This window comes from Populus nigra, chromosome 10 (genome assembly GCF_951802175.1).
Source record: "Populus nigra chromosome 10, ddPopNigr1.1, whole genome shotgun sequence".
NCBI classification, from domain to species: domain Eukaryota; kingdom Viridiplantae; phylum Streptophyta; class Magnoliopsida; order Malpighiales; family Salicaceae; genus Populus; species Populus nigra.
In genome coordinates, this window is record NC_084861.1 from 14,443,018 (window position 1) to 14,454,983 (window position 11,966).

Genomic DNA, 11,966 nt, shown 5'->3' on the forward strand with positions numbered 1-11,966 from the left:
GCAACAGGGGATAAAGTCTTGACACGGGAAGTGCTCACCGGCTTATGCCTGCCTATTTATTTTTATATTTTAAAAATATTTTTGAAAATTTTAAAAATTATTTTTTTATTTTAAGTTAATATTTTTTAATTATTTTGATATATTGTTATTAAAAAATAAAAAATATTATTTTAATATATTTTTAAATAAAAAATACTTTTAAAAAAACTATAACCACATTTTTCAACAAAACTTTCCAATAGAACAGACAAAATACATGATGCCATTTAACGCGTCGGTGGCGTAAAATTTTGACCCCTGTGAGTCTGTACAGAGCCTTTTAACGGTTTCCCCTCGCTTCCCTGATTTTCGACCGTTTGACATTTAAATTTGTTCATCTGCTTTAAATCATGGAGTGATTTTTTTTTAATTGATTGCTTTGGTTAATTCTTATAGATTTTACGAACATGGAAGCAGAGAAAAGAAAATTTTATATCCAAACCCACAAAAGATCATAAGAATATTTCTCTTTCTTGAATATTATTTTTTTTAACTTACTTTTTTTTTATTACTTTCCTTTTCTTGTATTTATTTCCCTCGTGTACTATAAATAGTGGCAGTTGCACCTTAGACACCGTATAATTCCTCATTACAATTATTATTATTATTATTAAGAGTTATAATTAAAAAAAAAAAACATTTCATGAATATATCAACATGCATGAGAATTTATCTAAAATGTGACGGGAACATGAGTTTTTTTTAAAAAAAGTTTCTGGGACCTTTTTCCAAAATGCCAAAGCATAAGATATTCAGATAGAATTTTATTTTTTAAAAAATAATTTGAAAACCATATGTAAAATGCTACAAGATGTAGTTTTTTTTTTCTTAAAAAAAAACCTTCAAAATTCACTCGACATAAAAACATTTCAATAATGACATATTATTAATCATTTTTACGACCTCAATTGCTAAAAACGGCAGCTATAGTACCAAATGACCTCGTAGACTGCTTGACGTTTTGAATTAGGTTTTTTGGAGCCCAATGTTTATTACTTAGTGTTTGATAGAAGCTGTGTGGCAAGCATGTAGTGGTGTTCAAGCGCACCATTGCAGCCAAAGTCCAAGTTGCGTTGTTCATGCAAAGTCGCCAGCAATAGACTCAGCAAAACATGCCAGAAAACAAGACGCCCTTGTGCTCGAAATTCAAATTGTTAGCGAAGCTCCCATCACATGACAGCAGCACTCAACGAATGTTGTCGAAGAAATCTTCAAATTTGAACATTCAAATTAAGCCTTGAAGACAAGAGGCTCTAAAATAAATAAAGTATTGACAAAATACGCGCTAGCCATGGATTTTTTGTACGTCTAGCGTCGGCATCATCAGGCAAAATTGTCGTTATACAATACAGGGCAGGGAATTCTATCGAAAATTAACACTAGCATAACGTGCAATAACTTATAGATCAGACGACATGCTGTCACGTAACCACTGTGCTGCTGGATTGCAGAGAAGACGTAGAAGGCAGCATGTGATGGTGCCACGTGGTTGCATGTTTATTATAATCATGAAAAATAATATCGTGATGGTGATGTAGAAAATAATGCTTGTATATTTTGGGTCATCACCCGTTACAGGCGCCGGGAACAGGGACAATGTATTGAATGTGATGATGATGTGTGAGATTTTTTATACAAGAAAAAGAAATACTATAAAAAACACGATTTAGGTTGAAAATGTTAATTAATTATATAAACTGCAAGGGCTCGCATTTAATGAAACTAGGAAAATGTGTTTCTTGAAAATTCATTCGTTCATATTCCATGTTCATATTCATTTAGAATATGTGAAAATTGTTTTTTAAATACCTTAAAAAATTAAAAAGAAATCTAACTTATTTACAAAAATGGACATATATACCTATAGGATACGGATTCTGTGTCGCCATAAAATACAATATAAGTTTCTTCTCCTGCATAGATATATTGATCAATCGGTATCGTGCATCTACGTAACAATACTACGTTGAACTTTTTTTTATTTATTTATTATTATTATTAATGTGAATTGTTTTAAATTTTTTTAATTATAATTTTAATTAACTTGTTGATTTATAATCTCATTGACTTAATCCACGATTCAAGTCCTAGGTGCTGGGTGTGTATTTAGATACTGTTTGAAAACGCGATACAAACCGCGTTTTATAAAAATTAATTTTTTTCTATGTTTGAATTCTTTTGATGCGCTAATCTCAAAAATAATTTTTTTAAAATAAAAAAAATATTATTTTAATTTATTTCAGCACAAAAAATACTTTAAAAAACAATTACAACCACATTCTCAAACAAACAATTAATATAGATCCTGTGATGATATTGTAGTATTTTGGGATTTTCATAACCTAACGTCACATACAATGATAACATCTATTATAACATGCTAGAGCTCACACAAGAAAAAAAAAACAGGAAAAAAAAAACTATAAAACATATTTGAACGTGATCACGTGCCATGTGAGTGCATCAAATCTAATGGTACTACGTGGGGACAATGTTAGAGAACTAGACTTTGGAGGGAGGTGGTGAAATGGCAAAGTTGCCCCTAATGTGAAGTGATTTTAGTAAGTTTTGTGAGGGTATTTAGGGCAAGTGAGGAAATGGGTCGGCGTTGCAATAAAAGGCGCAGATCCATTCCAAGAGCCAAATTGAGAGAGTGGCATCCCACACCTCTGGGAGACAAATTAAAATACAGGAGGAAGCAATGTATCTTATCCCATGCAATAAAAGCATGTGACATTGTTATGCAAAAGTACAAGTGTTTAATACCATTTTCATTTGACACTAAACTAGATAGCTTCCATCACTGTCCGATCTGCTTTTTTTTTTTTTTTTTTAAGTGTAAAAAATAAATGACTAGCCGTTGTAAATATATTTTTTTAAAAAATTAAAGGTTTTACATCATAAAAAGAGAATAAAAAAAAATATCAACAGTCAATCCATAGGAATTTAAATGATGAAAGATAGAATTAGAAAAAAAAATCAATGAACAAATGAAAAAAAATATATCACAAACTCGAATGATGAAATTAAAAAAAATGAAGATTATAAATCCAATGATGAAATAAAAAAATTAAAATTTGATAAAAATATCAAAAATCAAAATTGAAAATCAAACGTTGAGGGCCAAAAACTAAATAACATCAAATATTGAATTGAAGGGCCAAATTAAAAGTTATTAAGTCCACATATTAAAAAAAACAAAAAACAAAAATAAAAATCAAGTGAATGAGGGTTAAGTTTTAAAAAAAAAATTGAAAACAAAATTAAGATATACCATTTAATGCTCAAAATGTTTGACCTGATAGGTTGTCTAGAGAAATTTTAGATCCAGAGCTTGACTTAAATTAAATTTATAATTAAATTAGATAAGATATTTACCTGATCAAATTCATTTAACCCGATTAAATTTAGAATAACTCGGTTGATTTATGAAACTTAATCCAAAATATCAAGGTTAATGTTTTATAAAAGAAGAAAAAGATGCTGGTATTTAAATAAAAATAGTTTATTAGTATTGAATTTTTAGCTATACGCGGGGTTGATTTGATAATCTAATAACATAGGTAAATTTTAGACTAGTACCTAAATCGGGTGGCAAGTAAGATTTTATACACACCGTTTATATATATGATCTCCTCATTTGAATCCAAAACGATACAAGGGCTAATCTATCAGTATAAATGTATAAAAACACAAAATATATTTATTTATAGTATCTTTTGTTTGATAACGTCATAGCAATTATTTTTTAAAATATTTTTTTAAAAAATATATTAAAATAATATTTTTTTATTTTTTTAAATTTATTTTTAATATCAACATATAAAAAAAATATAAGAATATAAAAAATTAAAATTTCTTAAAAACACAGACTCTTGGCATAATAATGGCAAGTGCAGTTTGGGTTTCTGAACTTCAATTTCCAATCTTTATGGATTTAATGCCGACATTATGTGAATGGGCTTGAAGAAGCCCAAGTTTTATTCTAACCCCTCTCGGCCTTGCTAAAATAAAATAAAACAATTCTGTTCCAAAAATGGTCACACATTTTTCAAAAACAGAAAAGAAAAAAGCGTGCCGCACATACCAATTGAAATCATACACCTGGAGAAAAGAAGCAATTATTAAGCTTGATGACACCAATCCATCTATTTTGAACCCAAATAAACCCTACCTGTGATAGGCTGGAGAATTACTCACAATCATCCAACTTGATCACTGGACAGAAAGTTCAAATGCATAATATTAGCTTAATTATCCACATTTTAATGATCGAAAAATATTAAACCAAAACTAAATTACCTCACAATATATATATATATATATATATATATATATATATATTTTAATAAAATATCGCTTCAATTAGCAGATTAAATTAAAAAATACAGAATAAATAATGTACTCTGGTCATGTATCTCTATATGAAAAAAAAAAAAACTTTACACAATAATTTGCCCTACCAAAGAACCACTGACGAAATTAGTAAACTGTCATCACTCGAGTTTTAAATGAATGAAGGAAACAAAAAGGGGTGCTTATAAGGGAAAAAAAACTGTTGGTCATAATCATATGGCTATACAAGGACTGATTTGGATGCATCCAGATTATTCAGTCGACAGGTTCCGAGTAGGACTTCTGGGAGCTCCTCCTCGGTGTTACCCTACAAGATTTTTCAGACAGGAAGTGTTAATGCTTCTGTTCCTGATGGTATGGTTTTAATCTTCACATCAGCACAGTTTTTGAAATCACTTGAAGATTTCGAAAACTCTTCGTCCAGTCTCATCAAGCACATGCAGTTAATTACTTAGCTCAGAGCATGAGGATTTAGTAAGCTGGGTAAAGATATAGAGAGATTAACATGTGTCATCACCTGAATCACAAATGCCATTTCTATGACCAGATGGTTCAGGTATCCAAGAACAAGGCTGACCACCCCTCTGGCTACAGTGGAAGATCCGACATCAATGTCGAGCTGAAATTCGGACATGTTTAGAGGTTGATCAATACAAAACTCAACCTGAAAACTATGGATACAGAAAACTTTATTTGAAATCTACCTCCAAGTAGTTCTTCCCTCGAAAGTAATTCATTTCAAGTGCTTGACCCACTAAGCAAGCTTTCTTACCAACACTCTGCTTGACTATCCATGATCCCTGCGAAATCACAAACAATGCAAGAATTTAAGCGGCATGATCTGTGTGATATTCTATGAATACAGCTAACTCAAGCTTTGTTACTTACCTTAGAAATATAAGGTATGAGCTTAAATCTTGAATTCCTAAAGGCATCATCACCATTGACAAAACTGTGGAGCAAGGGAGTTTCTTCCAGAGGAGTTTTTAACATATAATACAGTGCAAGGGTATGCTGGGTTACACCGGGAACCTGATTCATGGTCAAATATCATATGATCTGTCTCTTGAAGATGAGATTCATCATTAGCATTTACATTAACTTAAATTAACCTGTATATTGACAATGAAGAAGAATTCTGGTCGACCTTGTGCTGCAAACTTCTGCATGAATCCAATAACAATTGATTGCATGATGAAATTTGCATTTCCAACAATAGGCCATCCTTTTTTTTTTTTTTTAATTCTTATTGGAAGGTATATGCACACAGTTTGTAGAGATGGTTGATATCAAACCTGAACAATGCTCTCAGCACGGCTTCCAAGATCATCTTCTCGGTGGTCGGATCTTAGCCAGTCGGCACCAACCATTTGCATTAATGTGCCTGTTGCCTTGATCTGGAGAAAATGAAATGCTTGAACATGAAATTTAGAAAAAAAAAGGTGGAGGTTCTAAATAACTGAATTAGCTAGAATTTAAGGCACCTTCAGATTGTCTTTGAAATAATTTTCTCCACGAATCAGAAAGGTAGTAGGATCAGCAGTAGCCCAACTGCATGGTAAAGAACAGGCTGAGTCCTTTTGAAGAGTATTTCCAAAGGATGTCACTACGTTTTCTTCTTTAGCCAACTCTTGAAAGTCCATGTAACCCTTCTTCTGAACTGCAGCAGACAAGTTTTGAGGGATTTTTTTTACCAGAACACAATGAATCAGTGATTCATACCATCCTCCATTCAACGGTCAACTTAAAATTGATAACTTTGGCTACCACGACTGGACTAACCTGCAAGGTCATGTAATTTCTTCACAAAGACAGCAGCAGATGATAATCTGGGCTGGGACATGTTCTGCACAATTGGATGCCCAAAAAGTCAGAGAACAAAAGGTTGCAGCTCTTTATCATAATTTATCTCTTACATGTACAGAGAAGAAAAACCCAAGCAAGTATCGACATCAACTTCTGAAGTTCGTGATACGAAACGCAAAACAGAAGTCTTTTAAAAAGTCTGGCTAAACTACATTTTGGAAAGCGTAGACTCAATCATGGAGTTTAGTAAATACCGAAGCAGGCCATTCTTGACTCACTTCAGGAAACCAGCCATTCTCCAAATGGTCAAAAGCTATCACTTCACCAGAATCAGGAACATCAAAGAATTCATCAGAGGCATCATTCAGGCTCATTAAACTTCTGCGCCCTGAAGTTGTTTTTTCTGCCTCGTCTTCCTCTAAATCAGCATTCAGTTCGAACTTCTGTTGGCTTTTATCTTCCGATTTAATATCCTCCACTTCATCCTGGGGCAACATTATTTTTACTTCCGAGTCTGCAGAAGAGAAATCAGATGGATAATTGCCGGCTTTGGCTTGGAACATCTCCCTCAGCGCTGCAAAATGCAACAACAGAGATGGTGATTTAATAAAGTAAACTTTCAGTTCATAAAGCTAAAATGTACCGCAGGTGAAGTTCCCTAATCAGTAGAATAGAAGGTACCCGCAAGTCGTTCAAGCATGCGGATGGTTATGGATCTTCCAGATGGTTGACGCAAATATACTTTCCAAAACTTCCAATTAACTGCAAGCATGTGTTTTACAAGTGATTCCCTTCCTTTATTCACAGGAGTTATTACGTACCCTCCACCTGCAGGTTTGTCAGAAATTAATACACATTTAGGAAAGGTATGGCATGAAGGATAACAAGTCAACACAACCAACTGGAACTCACAGATAAACAGAAAAAAATAGATATATAGTGAAATGGAGATAGTAGGAAATAAGCAAAAGTCACCATGAACAAAAAGCCTCACATCAAAAGCCATACGTCATCTAAGCTGAAATATCCTCAAAATTAATCTTTACTTTATATAATAGCTGGAAGAACCGGCAAAGAATAGTGAGAGATGCAAATTAACAATCCTGATTGAAATTCTTGTCTTTCCCGTTCATGGCGGGGTCAATTGGCAGCATTAATAAGTAAATTAACACTTTAAATTTCCAGAAGCAAAGCATACATTACTTTTAAGGCAAGCTCGAACATATCCATTTTGTGGAGGACACTTCTTGTGAATCACAGAATGGTATAGAATTACTGTGAAAAAACCAGATAAAATGTTAGGGCCAAATAACAAAGGCTGCAGCTTGTTGACATCATACGCCTTCTTGATATTGTGTAGATTTTCTAAAAAAAATTATGAAATATTACCATATGTTCCATCTTCCTCTCTTCTCCAATATCGTCGCAACAAAAAATCTCTACGCATCATCCCCCTGCAAAGAAGTTACGAGTCAATGAGAACATATAATAGAAGTAAACTTTTCAAAGGTCTTTATCTAACCAGGGTAACCAATTGCTGTATAACTTCGCGTGAAGAATATCTGTGTGACCATCAAGGTGCTCAACCACACTGCCTCGGTAAAAACAGAAGTCCCACCTGCAAGACAGATGACAATTCAGCCTCTGGAATGTTACGAAAAATTAATTTAAATGCTCATCCGATCTAAAACCAAAAACAGCAGACAAGGGTTGAACAAAGGAAGTGGTGCATGTAGTATAAGAATCATAATTAAGTTCCCCGTGTTGCTTTCCTCAGAAACCCCAGAACTTTGAAGACTATTATCTTGTCTCTAAGCTCATATAAAACCAGACGTGATAGATATTCTCATAGAAGTTATAATAGGAAGTCACAATATATATATATATATATATATATATATATATATATATATATATATATATATATCTTAAACATTCAGGATGAAATTGTAATAAAGCATGCTTCCAATTCCACTTTTAAGAAGATAAGAGGAAACATTCCAGCAATCTTACTCTGATCTCGAGGCACCAAGAGACATAAGAGTATGGAAAATGGCTTCTGGAGTCCCATTAAGCACACCAACTGCCATTATAGCTGGGTGATCATCCCAATGCTGAGAAAAAAAAAAAATTTAGCTGAAGAAGTGAAGTGCTGCTATCCATAATCACCAGGCAATGAAAGAGTGCTTCAACTTACCCTCCCACGAGAATCCCAATCTTTTGCTTCTTTGAAGAGACGCAATCCTGAATTTGCAACAAGTTTTAAGCAAATAAGCATCATCCCATGAATACTAGATTAAAAATGTAAGTCTTACCATTCTGACAACCAAAGATTTTCCATGGTGACGGCGCAATTACATCAGATGTCACTGCCTCATTATGCAAGAAGGAGTAATAATCTATGGATCTTTGGCGGTGAGCCCTCTTTGCACTGCCAAATCTGTTCAAGCAACCTTGGATTATTGTGTGGAAAGAAATCTAAAACTTCAAAATATTGCTACTTGGAAGATTGAAGCTTACTAAGAATTCCAAATGACTGTGTCTTGTTTGGTAACATGTTTGAAGCCGTGTTTCTTAAATTTTTTTTTATTAAAATAATATTTTAATATTTTATTTTTAGATCGTTATGATATGATAATATTAAAAATAATTTTAATAAATAAAAAAAATATTATTCTGATACATTTTCAAATAAAAAATATTTTTAAAAAAAATCATTATTACAACTACCAAACACCCCGGTAAAGAAGTGTACATGGGGAGAGTTCCAAATTTTCAAATGGTTGAATTCATAGTAATTACATTTCAAGAATCAAATCATGAAAGTATTACGAGTCTCTTCTCTTAGATGATCAGTAAGCATAGAAGAATAGAATCTGATGACAAATGCAGGCTTTCTGCAAGCAGCAATGTATAGTTGTATACCTCTACGCTCCAAAGTAATGGAGATTGAGTCAAAATCGCTAGCACAAGCCTATAGCTTGAAATTGCACATATGTCTAGTGTTTATTGATGTCGGGAAGAAAGAAGATGCAAAATTGGAAAATAAAAATTACGAACATAACAAAATCAAATGATTTCAGTTTCATGAACTTGTCTTGGCAGAGCCTGACATACCTTGAAGGTAGCCAGTTCTTCTTAGAAAAAGACATGAACTCCTTTTCTGGATTTGGGCACTCCTGCAAAACATAATCAAACGTGAGGTTTTCATCACCAGATAAACCATTGAAATGGTTTATTACAAGTTAACAGTAAAAAACCTTCAAGACAGCATTCTGCAAGGAACGAATCCATCTTCCTGCATCTTCTGAACCACTTGCTCCCAACTATAAAATAAGTGTTTGTTAGAGCTTGCGTTACACAAATTTATAAATCAAATAGAATGAAATCGCTTGGAATTTACTGCACCTTAAGATGATCATTTTCGTTTAAAATATTGTAAAGCGCGAAAATGAAGAAGACCTGCAAGTTGCAAACAATTACTTGTGCTTGGAAAATAAAACCCGTCCCTTGCAGGGCCATGAAGAATTTCGTCCATCATGGATTAGAAAAACAGAAACTATGAAAACAAAGGGCATACTTTCCGATTGATGCTTTCTCTTCCGTTATCTGTGATGCGAATGTAGGAGTCTATTTTTGCACTTCTAAGCGGCTCCTGAAATATAAATTTTCAGTTAGGCCTTTTGTGTTATTATCAGAGATAATCAAATCATCTGATTGAAATTGCAAAAGGACTTAGCAACATCCTATAGATGAAGCTGATAAAAAATGTTGAAATGGAAGCATATCATGTCGTTTATTTTGTTTTCCTTTCAAAACTATAGTTCTTCAGCATGGAGGATTATTTTCGAACTAGAATTACTGCACCAACATGACTGCATCTACAGAAACACATCTTTAAGGTTATCATCAGATCATAATCATCTCAGAGTCCTAGATTTGAACGACTTCTAGCTCAATCATCTCAGATTCCTAGATTTGAACGACTTCTAGCCCCTTCAGCTTTCCAGGATTTCCATTCTTGTGATGTCCACTTCAGGGCTTCACCATAAGGAATGTTCTATCAAAATCTTCTCCTATCATTAATCAAAGCAGAAGCTATGGTTTGACAGACGATTCTACCATCAGCAAAACTTTGAACCTATCTTATCCTGATTTAAATTGAAGTCAACAAATAAGTTACAACTCAACTCAACACCCTGCATATTTGGCATGATGTCACCCTCTAACTCGTTAATAGTACAGATATTTAATGCGAGAGATCAAATATAAAAAAGGTGCCCTTCTTCCATTCCCAGCAAGGCATAACATTTTCAGAAAGATAGGCTTTTCACCCCACCATTGATTTAATATTATAAATCACTTGAAAAACTTTCACTTCCTCACCTTTTGTTTTTCTAGGAAAGATAAAATCATATCCAGGAATCAATAGTAAAGTGGATAGATTCTGAAATATTTGATGCCGAAAGCAAAATCATGAATCCACATCAGTAGATAAAAATTTCAGATAAGGAAGAATCCATTTTCAGTTACCATTTAGATTATAAAAGTCCAAAAATCATACAGGCGTACAAATCAATATCATAATCAAACAAACATCCACACCCCCGCACACACACACACCCCTTCAAAATACAAAAACAGATTCTGCTTGAGAAAATCAAGGGCACATTCAAACCTTTTCTCAACCCAATCCAATTCCCATTTATACCAATAAAAAAGACAAGAACTGCAAAATAAAAAGAAATCTATACCAAATAAACATCTATCTGCCTGCATCCTTTTACATTGTGAGTTGATCAGAATTTCAAATGAAGAAACACAACAGAAACAAACGAAACAAGAAGTTACCTCTTCCTGTGAAATGGGCATTGTCTTATAGCATCTGAGGTAGTTTTCTTGAAGAATGAAGTACCTTCTGCGTGAAAACTGTAAACCAAACCTATGGGACCTGATGATAAACAACCACCCTTCCATTTTGCCATCATTTGGAGGCACACCCATTTCAGCAAACCACACAAAAAGGTTAACTCACCGTTCAAAAACCTTCTCAACAATGTTTCATACTACCTTTTCTTCTAGTTTTTGTGCTATGTTGCTGAAATGGCTATGTAAAAATCTTCTACAAGGATAACACGCAACTCTTTTTACGTGCAGAAATTTTTATATATATAAATAAAAATATATAAGCATGTATATGATGCTGATCCTCTGATCCCACCTTAGGGAATCAGAGAATCAAATTGTCAGTCTCTTACAAATCTTTCAGAGAATTCTTCCCTTTAGATTCTTTTCCGGTCCCCTTCCAAGTTTTTCCATTTTTCTATTTCCAAATTAACTATTATTGGGGTTGACAGAGCAATTGAATAGTTTCTTCGACCAAGTAATTGTCATGCTAAAATTACTATATTGCCCCTTAACCATTTTTTCATTCAGAAAAGAAAATGTGAAACGTTGGTTTTTATAATTACTTTTTTTATTTTTAAATAATATCATTTATTGATGGGATATGGACATAACTAGTAGATTTTACATAATGATCTATTTTTTTTTTCTGATGAAAAACGTTAATTAATTTTTTTTAGTGTTTTAAATTGATATGTTAATATAGTAAATAAATTTTAAAAATTTTAAAAATATTATTGCTGAATAATAATTACTAATACAACGCCAAACCATCAAGTGATTTGAAAGAAAAGGTATTAAATTGAATATTATGAAAATAATATTTGCTAATCACGTTTCAGTTGCATCTGTTATGTGGC

The 11,966-nt window shown here is 32.9% G+C and overlaps 1 protein-coding gene across 2 annotated transcripts; it reads right to left on the bottom strand.

Moving 5' to 3' along the window:
• Window positions 1-4,393: 4,393 nt before the first annotated feature.
• Window positions 4,394-11,520, bottom strand: LOC133704745 (protein ENHANCED DISEASE RESISTANCE 2-like). 2 transcript variants are annotated; one of them, XM_062129704.1, is made up of 21 exons: window positions 11,053-11,520; window positions 9,782-9,856; window positions 9,610-9,663; window positions 9,462-9,527; window positions 9,319-9,380; window positions 8,517-8,641; window positions 8,399-8,445; window positions 8,215-8,315; window positions 7,724-7,819; window positions 7,591-7,655; window positions 7,405-7,476; window positions 6,883-7,029; window positions 6,480-6,775; window positions 6,178-6,241; window positions 5,880-6,055; window positions 5,691-5,792; window positions 5,508-5,558; window positions 5,284-5,427; window positions 5,100-5,195; window positions 4,913-5,014; window positions 4,394-4,702 (listed from the first exon to the last, which is right to left on the bottom strand). In XM_062129704.1, exons 1-21 carry the CDS (start codon window positions 11,203-11,205, stop codon window positions 4,616-4,618), a joined length of 2,181 nt encoding a protein of 726 aa, XP_061985688.1. In that variant the 5' UTR covers window positions 11,206-11,520; the 3' UTR covers window positions 4,394-4,615. The 2 variants fall into 2 exon arrangements, with proteins under 2 accessions (XP_061985688.1, XP_061985687.1); XM_062129703.1 differs by having other exon boundaries at window positions 6,456-6,775.
• Between the last annotated feature and the right edge of the window lie 446 nt (window positions 11,521-11,966).